This window comes from Lissotriton vulgaris, chromosome 7 (assembly GCF_964263255.1).
Source record: "Lissotriton vulgaris chromosome 7, aLisVul1.2, whole genome shotgun sequence".
Taxonomy (NCBI): Eukaryota; Metazoa; Chordata; class Amphibia; order Caudata; family Salamandridae; genus Lissotriton; species Lissotriton vulgaris.
The window spans coordinates 335,473,695-335,500,699 of record NC_141695.1 but is presented as its reverse complement, the minus strand read 5'-3'; the positions used below and the strand labels follow the sequence as shown (position 1 = coordinate 335,500,699).

The following is a 27,005-nucleotide window of genomic DNA, read 5'->3' as shown; positions in this document are numbered from 1 at the left end:
AAGTGACAAAGGCCAGGATGTTGTAGTGTCACAAAAAAAGGACGGAGAAAGTAGATTTGCATGAATATGAATGCGAGTGAGATGGGAAGAAAACAGAAGTGCGAAGGTTAGATATAATGCATGTAGGAATATGTTGCACCTATCATACCGATAAAAGCATGTGCGGCCTTGTCCTACATGTAATGGGGTTAGTGTTTTGTGAGATGATGTCTTTTTGGACATGAAATGGTTTATTTTGAATGAGGGCGCTCGATTCTTACAGCAGACACAATGCCATGACTGCACCACCTTTCTGTGAAGTAGCTGTTCTTCAGGAGCGTCTTGTCTTCGTGGGAGGACTTCTTTGGGTCATTGTTTTAAAAGTGCAGCAAGCACGTGACCTACAGTGATGTTGTGCAAATGACAGATGCGGTGGGGCAAAAAGTATGCTTCAACTAAGGCAGACACACATTTTAAAGCAGAAAGAATCTGACCCAGAGCGTTGAGGGATGTCGCAGAGGAAATAACACCACGTACAGTGAGCACCGACTATCACGATCGACGAAGACACGACCCCTTGCGAGGAAACATCATTATTTTTGACTTATGAAACCTGACACATTAAGAAGGCATTAGACCTAAGAGAAAACCGCAGTTTTGCCAAGAGACCTGGCTTAGATTTCGCTTCGCTTGCTGCACCTTCCGGTAATATGAAATATTGGCATTCGCCCCAGAGAACAGGACGTGCTGTGACAAACACAGGAAAACACGTGGCATGAGAGCAGGCTGCCGCAAAGTCAGAAGGGATCTGATGAGTGCCAGTGTCTGGCCCGCGTAACAGGGGTGTGGACATTTTCAAATAATCTACTTGTCCATGGGGCAAAATGCTAAATAAATCTACATGTCCTGTAAGACAGTCCACTTGTCCCACCTATTCGCAAATCAATATTGTGGGATGACATAAAGCCATTGATGAAATTATGTTTTAATAAAACTGAACAGTGAAAACTTAACATTATTGCTGAGAAAAGTGAAATTCTCCTTAAGTACTGAAACACAACAATAATTTATCTTCAATAAATCAATCAAATGACACTTGTTAAAGCGCACAGCTGCTTTAAAGGTAGCGTCCCATCACTCTAGCAGACAGTAAAGGCAGGCCAAAGTAACAAGAAACTAAACTGAGTCAAATAGCCAGGTTTTAAGTTGTCATATGAAAGCTGACAGTGTCAATTAATCGTAACAGAAAAGGAAGACTGTCCTTAATTTTGCAGAGTGCACAGTAAAGGGGTTGCCACCACGACGAGACTTCAGAAATTTTGGAATCCGTAGAAGATGACTATTGTTGGATCTAAGTGCCCTCTTTGGATGATACCGAGACAGTCTATTCAGCAGATAACATGGGGCCTCACCATGATAAGCTCTGAAAGACCACGTTAGAGCTTTGAAGTTGATATGCTATTCTATAGGAAGCAAGTGCAGATGTCTCAAATGTGAAGAGATATGATGGCGCCTCAGAACGCTCCTGATTAGTTGTGCCACTGCATTTTGAATTAGCTAAAGTCTGTATCAAATATGCAGGAAGACCAAGGTAGAGACATTTAAAGTAGTCCAGATGGGACGTAATTTTTTCCTAGTCTCTTCAGGAACCAGATCAAGAAACTTCTTTACCATTTTCATCTTCAAAAGACAGACAGACGAAATCTGTTTAATTTGCGATGTAAAAGAGAGGGTAGAGTAAAAGATAATGCACAAATTTCTAGCATACCTGGTATGATTAGGATAGGCTAGGCATGCCACCACATAGAAGTTGATGGGGGCCATTTTGGTAAAAACCAAAATTCTGTTTTGTCAGAATTTAGTTTTAATCAATTTTTACCCATCCAAGTTGCGACTGCTCTAAAACATTCTTTAAAATTGTGAAACGCTGCACTGACTTAAGGTATGGCAGTTTGGATATACTGGTCCAAAACGCAAGCTGAACCATATTTGCACATCCATCCATGTTGGTTGTATGTGGAAATATCTACTCCAGAAACATCATGCTGCCAAAATATTGAGGACCAAAATATAGTGTCTGGAGTTAAGAATAGTAAATCTTTACTTACCAATAATCTTCTCAAAATTTGACCCTCAATATCTGGTATATAATAATCTGGTAGCACGATATTCTGAAGTCAAAATTAAGGTGGAATACCTCAGTGTTGCAGTAAAAAAGAAATTGATGAGAAATTCTGTGCAGTTGGGGAGGTGTTGTCTGTCACGAGACGTCTGGCCTGTTTCCAGTCTAATTGGTTTGTCCTCTTTCATCTTGCCTCACTGACATGCTCACTGCACATACACACAACCCAACTGCTGGGACACACTTCTGGACAGACAAACACACCCACTGCACAGAAACCTACTACGCTACAGATGCATAGGCTCATACCTCACTTAAAGTATAGACTTACAATCTACCACACCCCGAAGACCTACCCCTGCGAAGACAAAGACACCCACTATAGAAAGACCCAAGCACTTCCTATTGACAAGCAGTTCCCAACATGAAAGGTTTGCATAACATCTGTCTAACTTGATCCTAACTGTATCAGAGATACAGCCTGCAAAGATATCCACGGATTTCCAAAAAGGTTGGAAGAAGCCACTCCTTTCCTATTCCAAGGAAGGACATTCTACAAATGTACATGAAATACAAATGTATGTTGCAGAAGGAGAGAAGGATTCCAAGGAAGTTTTGGATTAGGGGGCAATGATGTCCAGCATAGGTCAGTGAGGGGAGGCCAGACTCCATGGCCAGACTTTCAACATTTCCACTGACTTTTTAAATTAGTTCCCAGGAGATTAAATTAATATTTATTTATGTTATGATAATTCTGAAAATCTAGCATGGGTTTGGTCCTCCTTGATACACAGTGGATACCCCTAGTCTCTGGCTGTTTAGGATCTCTAGTTTGCCAATGCTTATTTCAACTTCGGTTCACAAATAGCACAGCTTTTCAGTTTGTTAGGCCCAAAGTGTATATGTGCACTTCAAAAAAGATTCACTTACTCCTACCTTTTTTTGTGAATGAATATTTTGTGGGTGTTTCAGGGTCGGAATGCCCTTGGAAGTATGTGTACATCCACAAAATAATGCATTTAAGAGTATTCACAATTTTTTCCACTGCCCATTCTCATCATGTACATAGCCAAATATTTGCTCATATCAAAGATCGGACAAAAACTGTGTCCTGGGTGAAAGTGGAAAGAAAACACCACCTAATTTTAGGTGGGATTGTAGGAAAAGGTCTTACTGCTTCCTTTGTAGCTCATTTCCCTGAGCATGGAGAAAAGGCGAGACCGTATTACTGTTGGGCAAACTACATGTGTTGACTCGGAAGTATGTTAATTAAATGATACAGTCTGGAGCAATGATTCTCCTGTAGAAAGCAGCTGTGTGTTTTGTCAGTGCTTAGAAATGGCAAAAGTGTGAGATGAAGCACTATATGAAACATTGTTGCTTCTTTTTTTTTTTTTTTTAAAGTATTCTTTCACACCATTGAAGAATCATGCTAATCCGATCTAAAAAGAATATCCTGCCCTGACCCTTATCATGGCAAAGTATTTTTGCGAATTTAATTGAATATATTCATACATTGATTATGGTAAATTATATACAATTCTAATATTCTGCATTCGTTTCTCTGTCAGACAGCCTCACTTTCTTTACTTGTTTTCTTTTCAACACATGCCTAGTAGGCTAGACTGTCAACTTCAGTGTTTTGAAGTAAATTGCTCCAAAGGGGTAATTTAGGATATGCATTTCGTTACTTGGTCTTCGTTATTCGGTTTACTCACAATAAAATGTCACTCGAGGTGTCCAACATTTGTCAGTAGACTGTCATTCATAAGTACACTGAAACGTCACACAAACCATGAAAAATCGGCAGCTATGAGCACCACATCACGCAAAAGGCCTTCAAAATGTTGGGCTAAGTGTGTCGCTTAAAGAGCCAAAAGAATAACTCAAACAAACGAAGACAATGTCAAATATAAATACCCTGAAAATATGAAACTGTAATACCTAGGTACACTGAAAACGTGGCAGCGCCTCTCACAAACACAAGCTCACCTTTCAGCACCTGAATTAGAAGGTCTATGCCCTCCTGGCAGCAAATCTGGGTCTCTTGGAACATGGAGCCGCTGTCTAACTCCACTGCCCCCTTAAGCACAGCCACAGGCCTCTGCTTCAACCCTGGCAGGGCCCCCATGGCTGGAAAAGGAGAGAATCTGAGCCAAATGGGACCCGGCACGCCAGATGAGACAGCCCTCTCCAGTGCCACTGGCACAGGACTGCTTCCAGGCACAATAGTAGATAAGGCTTGTAAATACTTACTTACTATCCTGCATGAGCAATCTTCACCACACTTTCGATTTCTTTAGACAGCAGTATCACAGGAGAAAGAGGAAAAGGACAACAAAATGCACAGAGGAAATGAGTTACCGTGCCTCAGCCCATTTTATATTGCCTCTTGTATTATTGTGGCGATTAGTACAGAGGCACAACTAGCGCTATATTTCCGAGGGGAGGGGAGGGGAGGGGGGCGGAGGATCATTCTTCTAGCAATAGGCAGGTGCACATGAAGGGGTGAAAAAACAACTAAGCCTCGTTAACGGTCTTTTTAAAGACCTGCGAAGTACTCGGGTGCGGCTGAGATAAGCTCAAAGACTGTGTGCCCGAGAAGCAGTATCAGCCCGGGCTGACACACACGACAGGGTAGGGAAAGGCAGGGGTGAGGGACCATTCGGGGGCGATTCGTGCCTGAATTAGTAAAAAAATAGAAATACATACATACTGGCAGATAGTAAGCTCTCAAAGATCCCGCTCCTTGCTCATCCCGGTTTCGTTCTCTTTTTACCGCCTCTTTCCCCTACTTCATAAACTTGCAGAGCAAAAGGGCACTAGCTACACCGACATTAGCTGCTAGGAGAATACAAAAGCATGTTTTTAAAATGCTTGCCTACAAGGAAAATAAATTGGGCATTCTGTATTCGGCATCCCATGCTATCACGCTTACTAACTATGGCATTAGGAAATCAAGTGAGAGACTTGAGCACTCATAGGCAGACGATTGTTCTTGTGTGAACTCGTAATACGCAAAATCTATGCCTGCATACAGAAGCTAAAAAAACAATTGCAGAGAGAGTTGCATCTGATGGAACACTGCCGGCCACACACGGAGCAGATAGCTGTGGGGCGTGACAGAGTATGGGGCAATCTCGGTTTACTTTGATTTAATGTCTAGTTGTCCGTGGGACAAAATAGGCATTAAATCTTCTTGCCCTTGACAGAAATCAACAAGTCTCGGGCGTCGGGCGATATGAATTCCCCACCCCTGCGCGTTGCATCCTCAAATTAAAGGTCCGCAATGAGAAAACAAGCAAACTCACCGCCACAGCCCGGCTTTAACAGGAAGCCAGGCAACCTTTGTTGGGACGGGGGCGGGGCCGGACAAAAACAGGAAGCAGGCGCTCCTGTGCCCGCCGGAGGATTTCCGTGTTAGCTAGCGGGGCTCCCGTGCTCGTGGAGAGCCCCGCGGCCCCCGCCTGTTAACCGGAATGACCCGCTGGCTGCCGAGGGACACGCAAGAAGAACCTGGTGAGTGGGGTGTGAGGGGGATGTGTGCGCACGTGTGTGTGTGTGTGTGTGCGCACGTGTGTGTGTCTCTGGTGAGGTAAGGGGGGGAGCGTGTGTGTATGCAGTGTGTGTGTGTGTGTGTGTGCGCGCGTGTGTGTATGCGATGGCGGGGGTGGGTTCTCTGTATGTGCGTGCATGGGCGCTTGTGTGTCTCTGTGTATGCGCATGCGTGTGTGGTGCCGTGCGCGCCCTCGAGGAGGAATCTGAGACAGCGAGGCTCGTGCCTGAACGCTGTCTCACATTCCTCCTAACACGCCAGCAAAAGGTCAATCGCTACGCTTCGCTAGCTCGACCTAAAAACAGGAAGAAGGGAGAAGATGGCAAATACACCCATTTTGAGTTGTCAGGAGGGGTTAAACTAAAAGAGACCTTTACAGCACAATTTTCATATGCATTTTGCTAAAAATAAAAAGCTGTATGTTCTGTAGGGGCAACTCAGGAATCTGGCCCTTCAGAGATCCGGCCTCTCTTTCTTTCTCTCGTTCTCTCTCTCCCTCTCTCTTTCCCTCTCTTTCTATCTATCTATCTCTCTCTCCCTCTCCCATAAACGACTGCATGGGTAACTTCGCTATGCAAGCGGCTCGCGAAGATGCAAAAATCCCCGCGAACACGCAAAAAACCCTGCGAACACGCAAAAAACCCAGCGAACACGCAAAAAACAAAAATCCGCAAAATTTGCGAATTTGTGGATCGCGAATTCGCAAATCCGCGGATCACGAATTCGCAAAATTGAGTTCATGTTATCACACACAGATCCAGCCTTGTATGAATATCAACTCATGTGCTTCGATTACACAGAACCTGCATTCAAAGTTAGTGCAGGTGTCATACAAATATTACATTCCTGTTTGGTAAATGCAATGTTTTACATACATTAGTGTCACAGATTTGAGATCAATCTAGAACACATACATATAAAGTTATTTACAGTAGTGTTCCAGAACATGCCTTGCAGTCAGGTGACTCGTGGGCTGCATACAACTAACGTGATATATGATGGCCATGTAGACTTCCGTAGGAGGGGGTACTCTCAGGCCCCACAGGGAGCAGAGGAAGGTTGGCCCTGTGTAGTCTGCAAGCACCAGAAAGTCTGGAGAAGGGTGAGGCTGTTCACTGGTACAACCAGTGTTAAGTAATGACATTAAATACAACTTGTTTAGCACAAGATGTGTGGGCAGCGTTCCGTACAAAGGGATTGGGGAGGAGAGTGAGTGGGACCATCGGTCACTGGTCAAGCATTCTCAAAAGTAAATAAAAAGGAAGACCATGATCATAAATACCCACCGCACTCTTTAGGCAACCATAGTGTAAACAGACCATCAAGTGGACGAAGAGAACTCCACTTAAGAAGCATTGTTGTGGCATTGTTTCAAGAGTAAAAAATTGTTAAATAAGTACACAACTTCTTTAGCCACGGCTCTAACGAAAGCACATGAGGAACTGTTAAAGACCTTATGCTGAAAAAGAGAAACACCCTAAATGCGGACTTTACTCTTGTGCCAGTCACTGACAAGTAGTCACATACTAATGGGAGCATTCTCAAACACCTTCCTTCTCTCTTCAACCTCCCCTCCCTCTTTCTCTGCTTCCCAACCATGCCTCACCTCTCTCATCTCATCCCTTTCCGCTCTTCCCCGTCCCTTGTCCCCTAAATTCTTCTCTTCTACCTTCTTTCTCTCTTCAACCTCCCCTCCCTCTTCCTTTGCTACCGAACCATGTCTCCCTCCTCGACAATTCCTTCCTTGTTTCTCCCTCTGACCTTGCAGTCCCTTATTCCCTCAGTTTCCATCTAGCCCAATCCCCCATTCCACCTGTTCCCTGTCCCCCTTTATCTGCCGTTCTTAACCTACAGTACCTGTCCAGCACCATCCTCTCTCTTCTCCCCATACTCCTTGCTTTCCTGGGACCACCCTCCTTCCCCTGCCTGTTCAGACCCTTCTCTCTTCTCCACGTACCTTTGGCATTCATCTAACACCTGTCCTCCCTCCCTGTTCAGCCTCTTCTCCTCTCGTATCCCCTTACCTTTGGCCTTCATCCGACCCCCCTCCTACTCCTCAACTTTCAACTCCTATTGATGATCTCTACTCCTCCCCTCTGTTCAACACCAGTACAAATGTTTCTCTTCCCACCACTGTTTTACCATCCACTCCTATTGCTCACCACCTTCCCCCACCTTCGGCTCTTGCTCCCCAAATCCCCACCCCTCCCTTCCCTCTCTCTGCACTTTCTCCCTTATCCCGTTCCCCCACCTTGCCCCGTCCTCCCTCACTCCCTGCTCTCCCTCCAGTTTCCCACTCCTCCATCCCTCCCCGTCCTCAATCACCCTCTGCACCACTTCCCTGATCCCGTTCCCCTAGCCCTCCCTGTCCCTTCTCACCCTCTGCACTCCCGCCCTTATCCATCGTCCCACCCAACACTCCCAGCTCAGCTCTCCTCTCCCTGGAAAACAAACTTGATTCTCTCATCTCTTCTATTTCTCAGCTTGTAGCATCCATCTCTCTTTTAAGCACCAAGTTGTCCCCCTTCCCTAATATCCTACCGAGGAGTTCCATGCTTCCTCGCCCCAATAAAGCCAACCACAGTCTGTCCTCTACAGACATCTCCAACTTACTAGCCAGCTACAAGACCACCAGCGTCACCCCCCCTCCTCCTTCCTCTCCTAAGAATTCCACCCAGTTCACTATTCAGACCATCTCCTCTGTCCTACCAGCCTCCCTCGTACCGGTCACACTCATTCAAGAATCTCATCCCGATCTCCCTTAACAGCCCTAACAACCCTGTCACCAAAACTGTTGCATCAGAACTACACTGCTTGCTCCACAACTGCAGATCTGCAATCAAACACAAATTGGAAATTTCGGACATTATCACACTCCAGAATCTTGACATGTTCTTCCTCACTGAGACCTGGTTTAATGACTCCTCTCATACTCTGTTTGATCTTCTGGTACCCACTGACTACTCTATCCTCAGAAACGACAGATCAGACAAAATTGGGGGCGGTGTTGCTATCATCTTCAGGAATTCCCTTCAAATGAAAGCCTTCCCTACCATCCTTTTACGTACATTTGAATGCCTATCCCTAGAACTGCAAATACATCATGGCTCACCCTTTAGATTCCATGCCATCTACCACCCGCCCGGTAACAGCTCTGCCTTTGTGGAGGAACTCACTGACTTCATCAAGACCAATTTCTTCAAAGTGACAGGCAGATCTTCCTGGGTGATCTTAATCTCCATTGGGGCTCTTTGGAAGACTTGGCTGCCAACAAGCTTCCCACCTGTCTCTCAGCTAACGATCTCTTCCAACATTGCTCGGAAACCACTCTTTCCAAAGGCTCAATTTTGGATCTTGTTATATCCAAAGCAGACCTGCTGACTACAGCCGCCCTATCCATGTAGACTGGTCTGACCACTTCCTTGTTCCCTTCCGATTCCATCTTTCGCATGTTATAGCGCTAGATCAACCTAAAAGAGCTACTTCCTGGTTCTGCAACACTAAAAACATTGATCTTGACACTTGTGGTGACTCTGCTATGCGGTCACTTCCTAGAATTCACCCTAACATGGATGTCAACGTTGTCACTTCTGAGTGCCTCTCAGTCCTAGCTGTCGAAATTGACAGGGTAGCTCCACTCCAAAGCAAAAGGAAAAGACCCACACCCTCATCACCTTGGTTCAATAAAGCTCTCTACAATAAAAAGGAAAAACCTTAAAAGCCTGGAGAAACATTGGAGAAAATCTCCTTCCACCTCCAATCTCTCTCTGTTACGTTCAGCAAGTTCTAAATACCACAACCACATCTTCCACGATAAAAAGCATCACATTTCAGATCCCTCCTCGACTCAGCCAAAAACAGACCCAAAAAATATTTTGACCTCATCAAAAACTCTAACTGTTCTCCCCTAACGACTAAGCCAGAGGACTCCACAAAGAGAGTAGACGATTTCACTATTTTCTTTGATGAAAAAGTCAAAGCCCTGGTGAATCAGGTCGCCCCTTTGAGGAGCGGAAATCTTTAGTCACCTGGCAACATTTTGACGTCATCTCGGAAGATGAACTCCTCAAATGCATCCTCGAAATCAAACCATCCAAACATTCTTCTGACCCCATCCCTAGCGTCTTCGCCATCGATTTCTACACCCATACTCTCTCTTACTGGAGCAGGCTTGTTAATCTCTTCCTTAGTCAAGGCTCCCTCCCAGTCGCCCTTAAATCAGGTCAGGTTACCCCTCTTCTAAAAAAAAAACCTCCTCTGATGCGAACGACCTCAACAACTTCCGCCCTATCACCAACCTCCCTTTTCTTTAAAAAATCACCGAAAAATGTGTTGCGAAACAACTTGTCCTACATATTTCGGACAATAATCTCCTCAACGTTTTTCCAATCTGGCTTCATCCAAAATTGCAGCACTGAAACAGCCCTGCTGCAAGTGATTGATGATGCGCTGCATATACTCGACTCTGGGGAATCGCGTCTTCTGATTCTTCTAGTCCTCTCTGCAGCCATTGACACTGTTAATCATAGCACCCGCCTTAACACTCTTAAACTGAGAATGGGATTGGATGGTACAGTGCTGAAATGGTTTGCCTCTTTCCTCTCGGACAGATTCCATATGATTGAGATAGCGAACAGTCTTTCATCTCCATTGGCTGTAAGTCAAGGAGTCCCTCAAGGTTCTATCCTGTCCCCCACCTTGTTTAATCTCTACCTGGAACCATTGGGGAACCTCTTAAGCAAATCTGGGATCCATTACCATCTTTATGAGGATGACACTTAAATCTACCTCAAGGTGTCTTCCGCACACGATCTCTCACTTTTCCACTCTACTCTCAACTCCATTCCCAACTGGTTGTTAGCTCACCAACTCATTTTAAATCCAGCCAAAACTGAATTCCTACTCCTTTCTACCTCTCTCTCACCTCCTCCCATTCAATCGTGAATGGATCAGCTGAACTTACTCAACAACAAACCCATCATTGTCGACAGCGCGAAATCCCTAGATGTCATTCTCGACAAAAGACTTAACCTAATCTCCCACAGCAACTCTATTGCCAAGACGGCACGATACCAGTTGCGACTTCTGTGGGGGATCCGTCAGTTTTTCCAGGAGAAAGACATAAAAACCTTGGTACAATCGCTGGTTCTCTCAAGACTGGATTATTGCAATTCTTTTCTGACGGGCCTACCTAAATCTCACCTCGCCCCTCTCAAATCCATCCTCCATTCAGCAGCTCGCTTCATTACAGGGTCTATACAAAGTGACCACATCACTCCTATCCTGTCCTCTCTTCGATGGCTTCTGACCGAGGCAAGATCGATCTACAAAACTGCCTGCATCACGCATAAAGCCTTGCACACGTCCTCCCTTCATTACCTGGCAAACAAACTGAAATTGTCCGGAGGCTCGCGATCCTCGCGTAATGCGGAAAAGCTTATGCTTGAACCCCTCTCCCCCCCGTCTTCAAAAGGGAAAGATCGATTGTACAATCCTTCTCAGGCAATGCGGTGAGAATCTGGAACTCACTTCCTCCATTGCTCCGTGCCACCTCCTCTACCCGGATCGTCAAAGCCGATCTCAAATCGCTCCTCTTTCAAAGACACATTCAGAACGAATACTTTCATGCTCAGGCTCCTCTTGGAAGTTCACTCCTCATTGTAAATTTGCATTTTTTTCCTGGCCATTCCTCACTCCTGCGTGCTTTGTTGGATATTGTGTCTATGTAACCTTCATTTTTAGTCTCCTGTTTTTCTTTGTAATGTTTTATTGTGTTTCCACTGTTCTCTTGTAACGTAACTGGCTCTATTGTACTGCGCTCTTATACCTTGGGGTAATGTCCGCGCTCCATAAAAATGCACTAAATAAATAAGTATTCAGTTACACATTACTGGAAGCATTCTTACACCCCTCATGTAGAAGCATGGTGCACTATCAACACTCCACTACCAATCAGAGTTGCAGGCATACACTGTCAGAAGCAGTATTACACACGTCATAGACTAGAAGTCATACATTATTAGCACTCACGGCCCTCACAAACTAAATATCATACATTAAGAACAGTATTGTCACGTAGGGTGACCAGACGTCCCCGTTTTCCCAGGACGGTCCCCTTTTTTGGAGAATTGTCCCCGTGTCCCGACACTTTTCTCCAAGTGACTCAAATGTCCCTGTTTTCAAACAGTGTCCCTGTTAAACACAGAAATGTCCCTGTTTGTCATTGTTCCGGTTGAGCATGCGCACCCTTGCTCTCTTTTTTTGCAACTATATGCTATAGTCCTTAAAAGTGTAACTGTAATAAAAAGTAATAATGCTGCTGCATAAAGGTGGGGTGCCAATAATAGACCTCAGATTTATCTGTAATGCTTCATCTCGGTCTGTGGAGGGAGCTGTCGTAGTCCTTTTTCTATGTCTGGCAGCTAATCAATTATGTTGATGGTTACTGCAAAACATAGTACTACTTCTATGTCTATTACCTGTCCCCGTTTTTAGGTCGAGCAGACCTACCCTCAATGCGTGAGCATTGAAGGTGTCTGCTTCAGACCTATTGTGGCCCGTATGGGCCTGTACCTAGGAATGTGGACAGTTACCAGACACGCGCTTTGAGGCTGTCAGATTTCACCTCGGGAGCGCGCTGCTTGCCGTGTGTGGAGTCTTCGTGTCAGTTTCACTTTTCATTACTTTCGTTTTTGCCTAGCCTGGCTCTCAATGAAGAACGCTTGCTGCAAATAAATGTTGTTTTATTTTATTTAATAACATGCTTGTGTTTAGCTTTATTTTTAATGCGCAATATTAATGCCGGCAATGTGATAACAGTTCAGCATGTGACTATTTAATATGCTATCTTTAACTGGTAATAAAATGCATAAGTTTTTAAAGTCGGCGTGTTGTTTTTGTCTAGGCTGGCTTTTAATGAAGAATGCTTGCTGTTAATAAATGTGGCTTCTTTTATTTAACGACATGCTTCAAATGGTAAAATTTGCATGTTAAACAGTAAATTAACTTGCAATACTTTTGGTCTAGGCTGGCTGTCAATGAAAAACGCTTGCTGGGAATAAATGTGGCTTCTTTTATTTAACAACATGCTTAAAATGGTAAAGTTTGCATGTTAAACAGTAAATTACCTTGCCGTCGTTTTGTCTGCGTTTGTAAAGTAGGCCCCATGCAAATGTGGAGATTTTGCCAAGCAAATGTGGAGATCTTTTTCGAGTAATACTGGTGCTGTGTTACAAGGTGTGCTTTTGAATCACTGTCCTCGCCGCCGTGTTGTCTGCAATACATTTCCCAGTAACTGGGTAGATTTTGAAGAAACGAAACTCCTATTTTAAAGCTTCCCCTTAACTTTTTTTTTGTATTAACGTTTAACCTAGACGTCGTGTTGTTTTTGTCTAGGCTGGCTTTCAATGAAGAACGCTTGCTGGGAATAAATGTGGCTTCTTTTATTTAATGACATGCTTGAAATGGTAAAGTTTGCATGTTAAACAGTAAATTAACTTGCTGCGTGTTGTCTGTGTTTGTAAAGTAGGCGCCATGCAAATGTGGAGATCTTGCCATGCCGAGTGCATATTTTCATATTATCACTAATAAAAGTTTAGACGTCGTGTTGTTTTTGTCTAGGCTGGCTGTCAATGAAAAACGCTTGCTGGGAATAAATGTGGCTTCTTTTATTTAACAACATGCTTGAAATGGTAAAGTTTGCATGTTAAACAGTAAATTACCTTGCCGTCGTTTTGTCTGCGTTTGTAAAGTAGGCCCCATGCAAATGTGGAGATTTTGCCAAGCAAATGTGGAGATCTTTTTCGAGTAATACTGGTGCTGTGTTACAAGGTGTGCTTTTGAATCACTGTCCTCGCCGCCGTGTTGTCTGCAATACATTTCCCAGTAACTGGGTAGATTTTGAAGAAACGAAACTCCTATTTTAAAGCTTCCCCTTAACTTTTTTTTTGTATTAACGTTTAACCTAGACGTCGTGTTGTTTTTGTCAAGGCTGGCTTTCAATGAAGAACGCTTGCTGGGAATAAATGTGGCTTCTTTTATTTAATGACATGCTTGAAATGGTAAAGTTTGCATGTTAAACAGTAAATTAACTTGCTGCGTGTTGTCTGTCAATGAAAAACGCTTGCTGGGAATAAATGTGGCTTCTTTTATTTGACGACATGCTTGAAATGGTAAAGTTTGCATGTTAAACAGTAAATTACCTTGCCGGCGTGTTGTCTGCGTTTGTAAAGTAGGCCCCATGCAGATGGGGAGATTTTGCCATGCAAATGTGGAGATCTATTGTATAGCTAACCTTTAACCTTTGCTTTCCATTGACGTTTAGCAGACAAGTCCTTTTCACACTTGTAGCTATTTTCACACTAACCCTATGTGTTTCTTCTCTCTGCGCATCTTGCATTTTATTGCCCTAAACGTTCCTATCTGATGGTAAACAAAAGGTACTTAAACATCAAGCTTGTCTCCATGTTAAACACATGCTACTTGCCGTCTTCCAGAACAAGCTTTTGCCTCGTACTTTACAGTTCTTAGGGATTTTTCAGCTGCATTTGGACGTTCGCGTTTTGGGATTTTTCAATTGCAATAGGTAAGCTTATTTATATATTTTTACATTAACTTCTTCCCGCTCCGCCTTTCCCCTCCCCCCCCCCCTTCCCCACCGGCCCCTCTCCGCTTCAAAATAACGCATTATATAGCTCTTTTTTCCTCTCGCACCGTGCTCCAACTAACCTTGCACTTCTCCCCTTCTTTTCTTCCCTGTTGCTACCCTATTTCGTATACATCCATTACGAAACTATTACATACTATTATTTACGCATTCTCTTTACTTCCAGCTGCCACTACTTATAAACACTGTCATTTTACTACTTCTTCTTTATCACAGTTGCCACCCCCTGTGCACTACATATACATTTGCTAAATATTAACATTCTTTTATTTGCGCCTATCTCTTTATCTCTAGCTACCAGTACATAGCCTTCAATCTCTGTTATTCACTGCCATTTTACTACTCATATCTTCATAGTGTATGTGCAAAGCATTATGTAAAATAAATACTACAAAATAACATACACATTATTTTTTAATATGTTAATGTATTGCTATGTAACGTAATGCAAATTTACAAGTGTATGCATTTTAAATAATATACATGACAATGTTTACTTTTAAAACTATATAGCGCTTTTGCCCAAACATCTCTGCTGTACCTAACGTCTCCTGCTCCCTCCCCCCCCCCCTCCCTTTTCTTCACAGTTCGCATCACCGGTCCGTTACATGTACATTTACAAAGCATTAAATACTATTTTCGTTGAGCTGCTTTCCACTCCTAATTTCCACTACGGACTTATTCTATATAATACACCAACACTTTACATACAACTTTATTACTTTTGCACACAGCCTCGCATTTGGTAAAATATATGATAACTCTACAGTAGTAAACATATAACACCTTACTAGTCTATATATACTTGCAAATAATTATATCCCTTTTTTTGCACACCGCTCTTCTCCTCAAGCTACTATTCCTACCCTCCCCCCTTTCCAACACCCCTTTCGCTGCGAACTCTGTTCACTCTAAATTCCCACTTAATACTGCGCTTTTTTTACTCGCTCTCCGCTACAGCTAATCATTCCTATCCTCCCCACCCTCTCCTCATTCTTGTCGCCATGGCCTGTACACTCTATATTCATTTGCAAATATTTAAATATTATTTTTGTTGCGCCCGCTATTTACTCTCAAGTCCAATTACATGCTTTCTTCCCTGTCACGCTCTGCTGTTTTACAAATCGCTTTGCGGTGTATAGCGCCAAGACACCCACGGGTATACGCCGCGCTTTATAAATTTTTAAAATAAATAAATATGTGCATTGCATTATGCAAATAAAAATACTGGAAATAACATTTAAGTATTGTTAGGTGATATAATGTATTTGTAATGCAAATATAAATACAAATGCGTTTTAAATAATATCCATGTATGTCTCCGCTTTTAACATTATTTTGCATCGTATTACTACACGCTTTTTGGCGCTTCGCTTTTGCTCTCCAGTTATTATATAAAACACCAAACTCCTCACATAGCATTAACTTACTGCTACAAAAAGCCTCACATATGCTCAAATAACATAAATCTGCAATAGTAAAAGCTCTTCTTTACTAACTGCTGTCACGCAACATTCTCTCTCTCCTACGATTCCGCTGCTAACACAATACGCTTTAGATTTGCACAAACTCACCAATTTTTCCCGAATATCTCTTTGCTTTAGCTAATCGTCCTTATTGTACTTCCATTTTCTGCCTTAAACATTTTATTGCATAGAATTAGTCCCTGCTTTTTTAACTATTCACTGTCATCCTCCAGTAATTAATAACACACCGGCTCCAAATACCACACTTATTTACTCCTACAAAAAGCCTCACATTTGCTCAAAATAATATAAGTTTGCAATAGTGAAGGCTGTTTTCTTTTACCAACTGTTACACAACACTGCCCCCTCCCCCTATCCTTATCCGCTGCCAACCCAGTTCGCTTTAAATGTACAAAACGTATCAATTCTTTCAAATTGCGCGACTTTCTGCAAAGCTCTGCGCTGCTATCTAATATTACTCGGCATACTCTCCCATTTGCTGTTAAATATTGTTTTCTAATTATGATATTTGACACACTTAATGCTACCACACTAAAAAACAGCCTCTCTCTTCACTTCACCCCGCACTTTGTTAAAGCCGTACTTCAATAAAACACCAGTTAAAGTCAAATGCGGCATAGTTACAATACAAAAAAATGCAATATTTGCCTTAAAACACAATCCCTTACAGGCAAATAGGCTGTGTTGCCTCATGCGTTACAATCAGTTTAGTAAAAAAGGCCCGTATTTAATAATAAAAGTAAAGCGCCATATTAAGTCTACGTGCAATAACTTTCATATAGTAACACCTAAGTTACGCTGCTGGCAATTTGTCTTTTTTCACTCACCCTGACTTAGCTGCATTATGCACATTATGCGGCCAAACAATTGTGATATCTCCCTGCTGCCAGTCCGACCGTCTGGTGCCATTATATCAGGAATAGTGAGCACTAATTAAAGCAGCCTGCAGCTCACTCACGTAACACGGCTTGCTAACTTCCTGTCAGTTGCTGGCGGCCGGATATCATGTGACGCGGCATGCCACACATCCGGATGTTCATATATTCGATATATTGTAGCGTTGTGTAGCCTCCCAAAAAGCTGAACACGGGTGTTAACTGTTTGCTGCTGGGATTCAGGCGGTCAGCACCCACAGCAGTAAGAAAGCCACACCATAACGGCACAATGACAGGCTTCGTTATAAAATTGCATAACGTTACATTTCAATGCGATAATAAACATTATCTCACTAAAATGTGTAGGCGTCGCACGTGTTACAAAACGCTTTGCAAAACTATATGTGATGCAATATATTATGTATGTATATATAATGCAGCACAATATATATGTTAAACATCACAACTAATATTTAAAGTAATGCAATGTATATATAGAAAGCAGCTCAATATGTGTGTATACATGTGTAAAGCAAAGTTTCATCTTACCTCAGTTGATAAAATAAGCACTACTGCGTTGATTGGTAAAACCGGTGGCTATACACTATTTACGAAGGTTAGGTAGGAAACTGCAAAATCGGCGGCAGTGGCTCGCGCAGAATCAGTTTTCTAGGTGTATCTATATTACTTTGATATATTATGTTGTCAAAAAATCGAAAATAAACACGTTTTCCTATAAATGCATTTCTCTACCTACCAGCAATCAAGCAGTTGTTTTCCAGTCTCTGTCACCGTGTTCATATAGGGCAGTCGTAACTTATGTAAACTCATTAATTTTATTTTTGTTTAAATGTAAATCATTCCATGTCAAGCCGTGTGCTTCCAGCCTGCAGGCGGCTGCACCGCTCTGCGACCAGACGTTTGAAGCCCATGTTTTGGGCCAAGCAGAACACCATCACATTTAAAAACAGCCACGTGCATTGGAAATAAATAAAACAACAGAATGAGTCTTGTAACCCTAGAACTGGATGTACAGACGATTCAAGGGCTTCCAAGGGGTTTATAATCCTGCAGTGCCAGTCTAAATCTAGCTGTTATGAAGTGCAAATGCGTCATTCATGCTGAAGTAACCAGGGCCTTCCACACATTGGACACTGCGCTGCCTCACACAAACTGCGCTGCCTCACACACACACACTACGCTGCCTCACACACACACTGCCCTGCCTCACACACACTGCGCTGCCTCACACACACTGCGCTGCCTCACACACACTGCGCTGCCTCACACACACACACACTGCGCTGCCTCACACACACACTGCGCTGCCTCACAGACACACACTGCGCTGCCTCACACACACACACACACTGCACTGCCTCACACACTGCGCTGCCTCACACACACACACACTGCGCTGCCTCACACACACACACACTGCGCTGCCTCACACACACACTGCGCTGCCTCACACACACACTGCGCTGCCTCACACACACACTGCGCTGCCTCACACACACACTGCGCTGCCTCACACACACACTGCGCTGCCTCACACACACACTGCGCTGCCTCACACACACACTGCGCTGCCTCACACACACACTGCGCTGCCTCACACACACACTGCGCTGCCTCACACACACTGCGCTGCCTCACACACACTGCGCTGCCTCACACACACTGCGCTGCCTCACACACACACTGCGCTGCCTTACACACACACTGCGCTGCCTCACACACACTGTGCTGCCTCACACACACTGCACTGCCTCACACATACTGCGCTGCCCTCCCTCACACACACTGCGCTGCCCTCCCTCACACACACTGCGCTGCCCTCCCTCACACACACTGCGCTGCCCTCCCTCACACACACTGCTCTGCCTCACACACACACACTGCACTGCCTCACACACACACACTGCGCTGCCTCACACACACACACACACACTGCGTTGCCTCACACACTGCGCTGTCACATAATTACCCAGCTCTCAATGCAACATACACTCCAAATACCACTCAGTGCCACATAATTATATGCTACATAGTTACACTGCACTCAATGCCATATACACTCCAAACAATACGACTCAGTGCCACAAAATTACATATTACATATTTACACTGCACTCCATGCAACATACACTCCAAATACTACTGAGTGCCACATAATTACACACCACATAATTACACTGCACTCAATGCAACATTCACTCCAAATCCCACTCAGTGCCACATAAGTACACTCTACTGAATGCAACATACACTCCCCATATTACCACTCACTGCCACGTAATTACACCCCATATAATTACTCTTCTCAATGCAACGTAAATACACTTCACATAATACCACTCAGTGCCGTATAATATGCTACATAATTACACTGCACTCAATGCAACATACACTCCAAATACCACTCAGTGCCACATAATTACTCTACTGAATACAACATACACTCCCCATATTACCACTCAGTGCCACGAATAACACCCCATATAATTACTCTTCTCAATGCAACGTAAATACACTTCACATAATACCACTCAGTGCCGTATAATTACACACCTCATACTTACACTACTCAATGCAACATAAATACACTCTATCTATCTAGCGCACTTACTCTATCTATCACCATCACTCTATCTATCTATCGCCATCACTCTATATATCTATCGCCTTCACTCTATCTATCACTTCGCCACAGTATCACTCAGCACCACCACAGCATCACTCATGGGAAATACAACATCACTAGGCGCTACCACAGCATCAATGAACACCACAGCATCACTCATTGCCACCACAATATCACTCAGCGCCACCACCGCATCAATCTGTGCAACCATTCAATAACTGGTTCAAATATGTTCTCTCAATGTTTCAAGCTTTATTACAAATGTCATAAAAAGATGTTAATATTTCACTTCTGTTCTTGGATTTTCGTCAAAATAAAATACAATTAACATAATCTTCACAATTTTTTTTACAAAAGTTTAAGCTATTGCTATTATAAATTACAATAACTTTTATTTAAGTATTAATTATTAAAAAATGTAAAAGCCATTGTTATTTAAAATATCAATACATCTAAGTCACATAAATACAACACATATTGCATTACAAATGCTATAGGTGTCACATTTGCAAACGTTAGAACTATTGGCATTGTAAATGACAAAGCTATTAAATTTGCTATTTTCAAAACCAACACAAAAATAAAAAATGTGTCATTTACAATACCAATAGCTCAAACTTGCCTAATGCGAGACCTATTGCATTGCAAATGCTTGTTGTTTTGAGAATCTGGTCACCCTATTGTCACGCTCTTTATAGACTAGAAGGAATAACCATATATCTGGTAAATAACTAAAAATGCTCCATCACTGTTAGGTAAACTTGTGTTTCCGGTGAGGTGGCTGGCCGGCCAAATGGATAAATACAAGATTGAGTTGATGAATGGATGTAATGCTAACCTATTAGGTGCATGCACTGATCAATGAGTGGCTGCCTGGATGGCAGCATCCAAACGCTTTCAGCTGTAAGTCAGACATAAGGATAATGCCGTTGCTTGTTTTGTGTTTGGGCGAATATGTCTGCCTATTTCTAGGACTTTTAAGACTAAATGTTCCCAGTAAGAGGCGACATAAATAGATCCAGATATGGCCTCAACATTGTTCTGCTGGAGAAGCTAGTACTGTAATTAACCGGCTGTCACATATGACACAGAGCCACTTGTTAGGCAGAAGATCGAGCTGCGCTCAAATGTCGAATGGGGATCTCCTATCGAGATAAACAATATAGTTGGTTGAATAGTCTAAATAGGACAGACAACTATAAAATCGAAAGACCTCATTTACTCTGTTGATATTCTTCTGTCCCCTCCTACCACTACCCGCACCGGTTTTTTATTAACTCGACTTTTTTAACCCTTTACTTCCAATGTTGAAACGTTCCCTTACCGTTCTGTCGTTCCTCCCTCCCCAGCAGTGCCTTAACACTTCGTGGAGCACCCCTTGCCCCGGCTCCCCTCCGCCACAGTCTCTTCCGGTTACCAAGGTTCAAAACACAGCGGCTTCGCGGCGCGCGCCTACCATTGGTTGTACATGCATCGAACAGCACGCCGGGATACGGAGTCCACCGCGAGGAGCCGTGCGTTACCGCCTTTTACGACAGTTTCCATCATCGGCAATTGTGGTACCGGACAGGTTCGCCCCCAGTCTGTGGGAGCGTTCAGCTTTCCCACGCGTAACCTTCTTTCACGCGTTGCATTTATCCCTCGATTTTTGTGTTTTTCTTGGGCCGTTCCCTGGAGTAATCTAAGGCTGTGCCAAGTCCTTCAAACCTGCGACTTGGTTAGTAGCAGAGCATTCTCTCATTGCTGGCTTGAGTCATGTCCCCGTGCCCGCTGCCGTAGAGGAAAGAGAACCTTCATCGCGGACTCTGCAGGGGCTCGCAGTGTTGACAAGCAATGATGTAGGGCCTGATAATGGCGTCCCTCTTTCTTCCTTTATAACAAGCATTGGCATAGCCAATAGGTCTCGCCTTTGGGACCTTATAAGTGTTTAGTTATCCTGCACAATATACTTCGTGCAATAACATCAACTGTTGCAGGCAAAACACTTATAAGGTCCCAAAGGCGAGAACTATTGGCTATGCCAATGCTTTTTTTTCTTTTTCATTTTAAGAAGGGCTAAAATGAATCTCTGCAGCTCAAGCCTCCTTAGCCACGTGGTAGCTTCATCATGGTATTTGCCGACATGGCCTCATGTTCGTGTTTCTTTTTGGATCAAAACTGACACAGGTTGCAGTGACTTTGTTGTATGTTGCATACGGATCTTTGCCGATTTTTGCCCTGGTGATGGAAACTAGAAGCCCGGTACTCCATTTATATAGTTGGGTTGTGAGAAGCAATCACCGTAGTCTCTCACAGCTAGAGACCAGTTGATTTTTTTCTGAATTCACCATTTTCAACAGTGCAGACTGCAACCAAACCTCCTATGTATATAAAAAAAATATAATTTTATGTTTAACGAGCGACTGATTAAATGGATCAAAAGCAGTATGTACACGAGCAAGAAAAACATTTGGGTCTTCTGCAGCTTTCAATGTTGAGAACAAGCATTTGCAATGCATAAGGTCTCGCATTAGGAAAGTTTGAGCTATTGGTATTGTAAATGACACATTTTTTATTTATGTGTTGTTTTTGAAAATAGAAAAAATAATAGCTTTGTCATTTACAGTGCCAATAGTTATAACTTGTGACACCTATAGCATTTGTAATGCAATATGTGTTGTATTCACCTGACTTAGATGTATTGATATTACAAATAACAATGGCTTTTAATTTTTTAAATAATTAATACTTAAATAAAAGTTATTGTAATTTACTATGGCAATAGCTTAAACTTTTGTAAATAACTTTTGTGAAGAATATGTTTAGTGTATTTTATTGTGACGAAAATCCAAGAACAGAAGTGAAATACTAACCTCTTTTTGTGACATTTGTAATAAAGCTTGAAACATTGAGAGAACATATTTGACCCAGTTGTTGTTGAATGGTTGCACAGATTGATGCTGTGGTGGCGCTGAGTGATGTTGTGGTGGCGACTAGTGATGCTGTGGCATTCAATGATCCTGTGGTAGCGCATAGGGATGTTGTTGTACCCCTTAGTGATGCTGTAGTGGTGCTGAGTAATGCTGTGGTGATGCGATAGATAGAGTGAGTGGGATAGATAGATAGAGTGAGGGCGATAGATAGATAGATAGATAGATAGATAGATAGATAGATAGAGTGAGGGCGATAGATAGAGTGAGGGCGATAGATAGATAGAGGGAGGGCTATAGATAGAGTGTGGGCGATAGATAGAAAGATAGATAGAGTGATGGCGATCAGTATCTAGATAGATAGAATGATAGATAGATAGAATGATAGATAGATAGATAGAGTGAGGGCGATAGATAGTGAGGGCGATAGATAGATAGATAGAGTGAGGGTGATAGATAGTGAGGGCAATAGATAGATAGATAGAGTGAAGGCGATAGCAAGATAGAGTGAGGGCGATAGCAAGATAGAGTGAGGGCGATAGATAGATAGAGTGAGGGCGATAGATAGAGTGAGGGCAAAAGATAAATAGATGGATAGATAGATAGATAGATAGATAGATAGATAGAGTGAGGGCGATAGATAGAGTGAGGGCGATAGAGTGAAGGTGATAGATAGATAGATAGATAGATAGATAGATAGAGTGAGGGAGATAGATAGAGTGAGGGCGATAGATAGTGAGGGCAATAGATAGATAGATAGAGTGAGGGCAATAGCAAGATAGAGTGAGGGCGATAGATAGATAGAGTGAGAGCGATAGATAGAGTGAGGGCGATAGATAGAGTGAGGCCGATAGATAGATAGACAGATAGATAGAGTGAGGGCGATTAGATAGATAGAGTTTTATTTATTTATTTATAGAGTTTTGTATAGCGCGGACAAGACCCGTGGGTATCAGAGCGCTTGACATAGAAACATAAAAAGATTACAAATTACAGATTGTCATTATAGTCGTAAATTATGATAAACACACATATATGAGGTAGTAGGCGATATGCTATCAGGGGTGATTAAATAAATATATTCCTAACGCCTGTGATATTAGCCATAGGAGGTGCATAGGCTTGGCTTGTGTCACAGTCATATCGTCAGGTTCGGTGAGGTAGGGTTACATAGTATTATCAGTGCAATTCCCTGAGTAATCAGCAATAAGAGTTGGCTAGGTATGGCTTGTGACAAGGATTAAATAGATAAACCAAGTAGGGTAGAGAATTACATCATTATGGATGTGAGATATAGTGTAGAGATTACGTATATATGAGGTGACCTTAAGGTGTGTAGCCGCTGTTTGATCGATTCATTGTCATTGTCTAATTGATCTTCAGAATATTCATGATGAGTCCGATCTTCTTTGTCTTGAGTGTTCAAATTAATGGTCGGTATGTATCTCTATGTAGGGTATTTACTCATCACCAGTGGTTCTTAAGTTCCCGTTTGAATTTTACAGTGTTTTGAATCACCCTGATGTTGGGGGGGAGTGAATTCCAGACTCTGGGGGCGGCTCCGGAGAATGCTCGGTCATAGGTCTTTTTCTTCCGGAAGAAGGCCGGTCGTAGTAGCAACTCCTTAGCGCTTCTCGTTGGTCTGTTGCCTCCCGATAGCGTAATTTTCTTGGCTAGATATCTAGGCGTGCTGTAGTGAACCGCTTTGTGGGTAATACAGGCCATCTTCATTTTAATTCTCGCTTCGTAGGGTAGCCAGTTTAGTGCCTTTAAGTGGGGAGATATGTGATCGAATTTCCTCGTTCCCGTGATGAGTTTTGCCGCAGCGTTGAGACAGGCTTTTAGTGGTGCAGTGGATGTTTTTGGTAGGCCAGCTAACGTGGTGCAGCCATATTCAATTCTCGAGATCACTAGAGATTGGATAGCCAGTTTTAGATCTGCTTCTGAGATAAAGGGTTTCAGTTTTCTTAGATAGTTCAGGTGGAGACGGGCGCTCTTGGCCATTGTGTTGATGTGGTCTTTCATGTCAAGGTTCTCGTCTAACGTAATTCCTAGTGATTTAGCTGAGTTAATTAGGGTCGGAGTACAGTTCAGAGCAGTTACCAATTTAGTCCAATCTTTTACCTCTGGTTGACTCCTTGCAGGTGATATTAGTAGGAATTCTGTTTTGTCGGCATTAAGTTTTAGATGATTAGCTGTTAGCCATTGTAACGCTCGCTTTAATGTTTCATTCATTAGGTCAATGTCATCCCGACAGGCGATCTTCATATAAATTTGCGTGTCGTCTGCGTACATGTGATAGGAGATCTGTGATTTACGAAGAATCTCCGTGAGAGGTTCAACATACAAGTTGAATAGATCTGGGGATAACGTTGAGCCTTGTGGGACCCCTATTACGTTAGGGCACGGGGAGGAGATTACTTGGTTGACCAGGAATAGTTGTGTCCTGTTCTGTAGGAAGGAGTTAAACCAATTCAGTACGTTTCCAGATAAGCCCATCCTGTCACGTAGCCTGGTCATCAATAATTCGTGATTTACAGTGTCAAATGCTGATGATAAGTCTAATAGGATCAGTAGGCACGCATGATTTTGGTCTAGGGCTTGTAAGGCATCATCAACAATATGCAGGATCGCCGTTTCAGTACTATGCCCAGTTCTGAAGCCTGATTGGCAGTCATCTAGTAATGAGAACTTAGCGATGTGCTGACTCAGTTGGCCCTGTACGCATTTCTCAATAAGTTTGGCAAGTAGAGGGATGTTGGTCACTGGTCGATAGTTCTTCGGGTCTGTTGCATCCGCTGTCGGTTTTTTGATGATGGGAACTACCTGCCCAGTTTTTAGGCAGTCAGGGAGGGTCCCTTGTGCAAGTGAAGCATTTATTATCTCAGTCCAGATAGGAATTAGGGTGTGGCTGATTTCTCTTACACATTTTGCTGGTAGAGGGTCTTGATAGTGGTTGTTCGGTCTGAGTTCTGCTAGCGTTTTGGCGATCTTTCCCTGGTCGTATAGTTCAAATGTGTCCCAATTTGCCTTATTTTTTGTATGAGGACCTTCAGTTGTCGCCTTGGCCTCATTTATAGGTGAGGGAAGGGTCATGAGGTTAGCTGCTGCACTTGTGAGCTCACCTTCTAGTAGTTTGTTTTTTTCTGTGAAAAATGAAGAGAACTCCTCGCAGCTTATGGGAGTTTTCGAGCTCTCTTGAGACGTTTTGGCTAGTTTATTAGACTGTTGTTTTAGGATCTCGAAGAGTTTTCTTGGTCTGTTTGTGGCATTGTCAAGTTCAGCCCTTATAAATTCTTTTTTGGTGTTGATTATCTTTTTGTTATATTGTTTTCTCGTTTTTCTGAGGTCTTTCAGCTCAGGGGAGGAGGGATGTTGTCTCCATTTCCTTTCAGCCATTCTCAGTTTTCGCCTGTCTTCGTTCAATGATTCATTAAACCAAGGATTTTTTGGTTTTTCTGAGACATTTTTCAGTTTTTGAGGCAAGGTGTCGTTGACTATATTACTGATCGAGGTTATGTAATGATCCGTCAGCTCGTTGACATTGACATTCTGCCTGTTGTTACGAGGCTTCAGGTCTTTCTCACATCTTTCCACCAGTAATTCAATATTGGCTTCTTTTGTGTCTCGAATCAGTTTTTTGCACCTGCGGGGTTGCACGGTCTTACCCTTTTTCATTGTGAGTATCGCGAATGTTATGGCGTGATGGTCAGACCAATCACACGGGTCTATAGCAAGGATTGCAGTCTCTTTGTTTCTTGAAATAATCCAGTCAAGAGTCGCTCCTTGTGAGTGAGTGGGCTGGGTGCATGCTTGCGTAAGGTTTAGCTCATTGAGGAAGTCTTTAATCGAGTTCACCATTTTATCATTGCCGTCGTCCCAGTGGAGGGTAAAGTCTCCTAGGAATATGTTGTTGGCATCCGAGTTAGAATCGGCAGTTATAATCTCTATTAGTTGCTCTGTGAACTTAGTGTTCTCTCCCGGTGGGTGGTAGAACGCATGCAGGTTATAGCTTTGATTATTTAGTGATCTTATGTTAAGACCAAGGTATTCACAGGATTCAATGGGGTCAGATTGGAATTGGTTGACCTTAATCTCGGACCGGTGAATGCACGCTATACCTCCTCCCACTTTCCTTGGTCTGTCTAACCTGACAATGTTATATTGAGGTGGTACTAGGAGATCAATGGTAGGAGATGATGATTCATTGAGCCATGTTTCCGTAAGGATGGCCAAGTCGATTTCCTTGTTGATGATGAGGGCGGCTATATCTGACGCATGTTTAGTTGCCGAACAACAGTTAAGAAGTAGGCATTTCAAGGCTTTCTGTGAGTTAACAGGGTTTTCATTTTCAGTGTCGATTGTAGTTACCTGAATATGTTGTAAGTTGTGGTGGATTGCTTTCCTGTCATTGTTTCTGGACGTTCTATTCGAGTCAATAGGTACAATTTCGATATACTCCTCCTTTCCCTGAGCCGGTTGTTCATAAGATTGAAGTAAGGCCAGGGCTTCTTTATTTGTTAAGGGATTGGTCCTGTTTGGTCTGTTGGGTCGGAGTATAAGATTCTGGATTTGTCCGACCTTCGTGTGCGTATTCATCGTCATCTCCCAGATTTTTTCAATTGTCTTTGCGACATTCATCGAGTCTTGTGCTAGGTTGCATATTAGTTTCTTGAGCTGATTGACTTCTTTCAATGTTCGGGCAGATTTCTTATGTGAAATAGACCTGGCTGTATTCGTTCTACATTTTTCCCTCCTCCATGAC

At 43.0% G+C, this 27,005-nt stretch overlaps 1 protein-coding gene across 4 annotated transcripts in view; it reads right to left on the bottom strand.

Moving 5' to 3' along the window:
* The window catches only part of LOC147701515 (kinesin-like protein KIF18B), a 373,257-nt gene extending 352,282 nt beyond the window's left edge, over positions 1-20,975 (bottom strand). The window contains exon 1 of one of the 4 annotated variants that reach the window (XM_086930193.1): positions 20,788-20,975. In XM_086930193.1, coding sequence (XP_086786319.1) covers positions 20,788-20,879 — 92 coding nt within the window. In that variant the 5' untranslated portion in view covers positions 20,880-20,975. Of the gene's footprint in view, positions 1-16,636; positions 16,718-20,655; positions 20,764-20,787 lie in introns of those variants that run through there. The other 3 variants (XM_086930194.1, XM_086930195.1, XM_086930196.1) reach the window with 3 other exon arrangements.
* Positions 20,976-27,005: the final 6,030 nt, after the last annotated feature.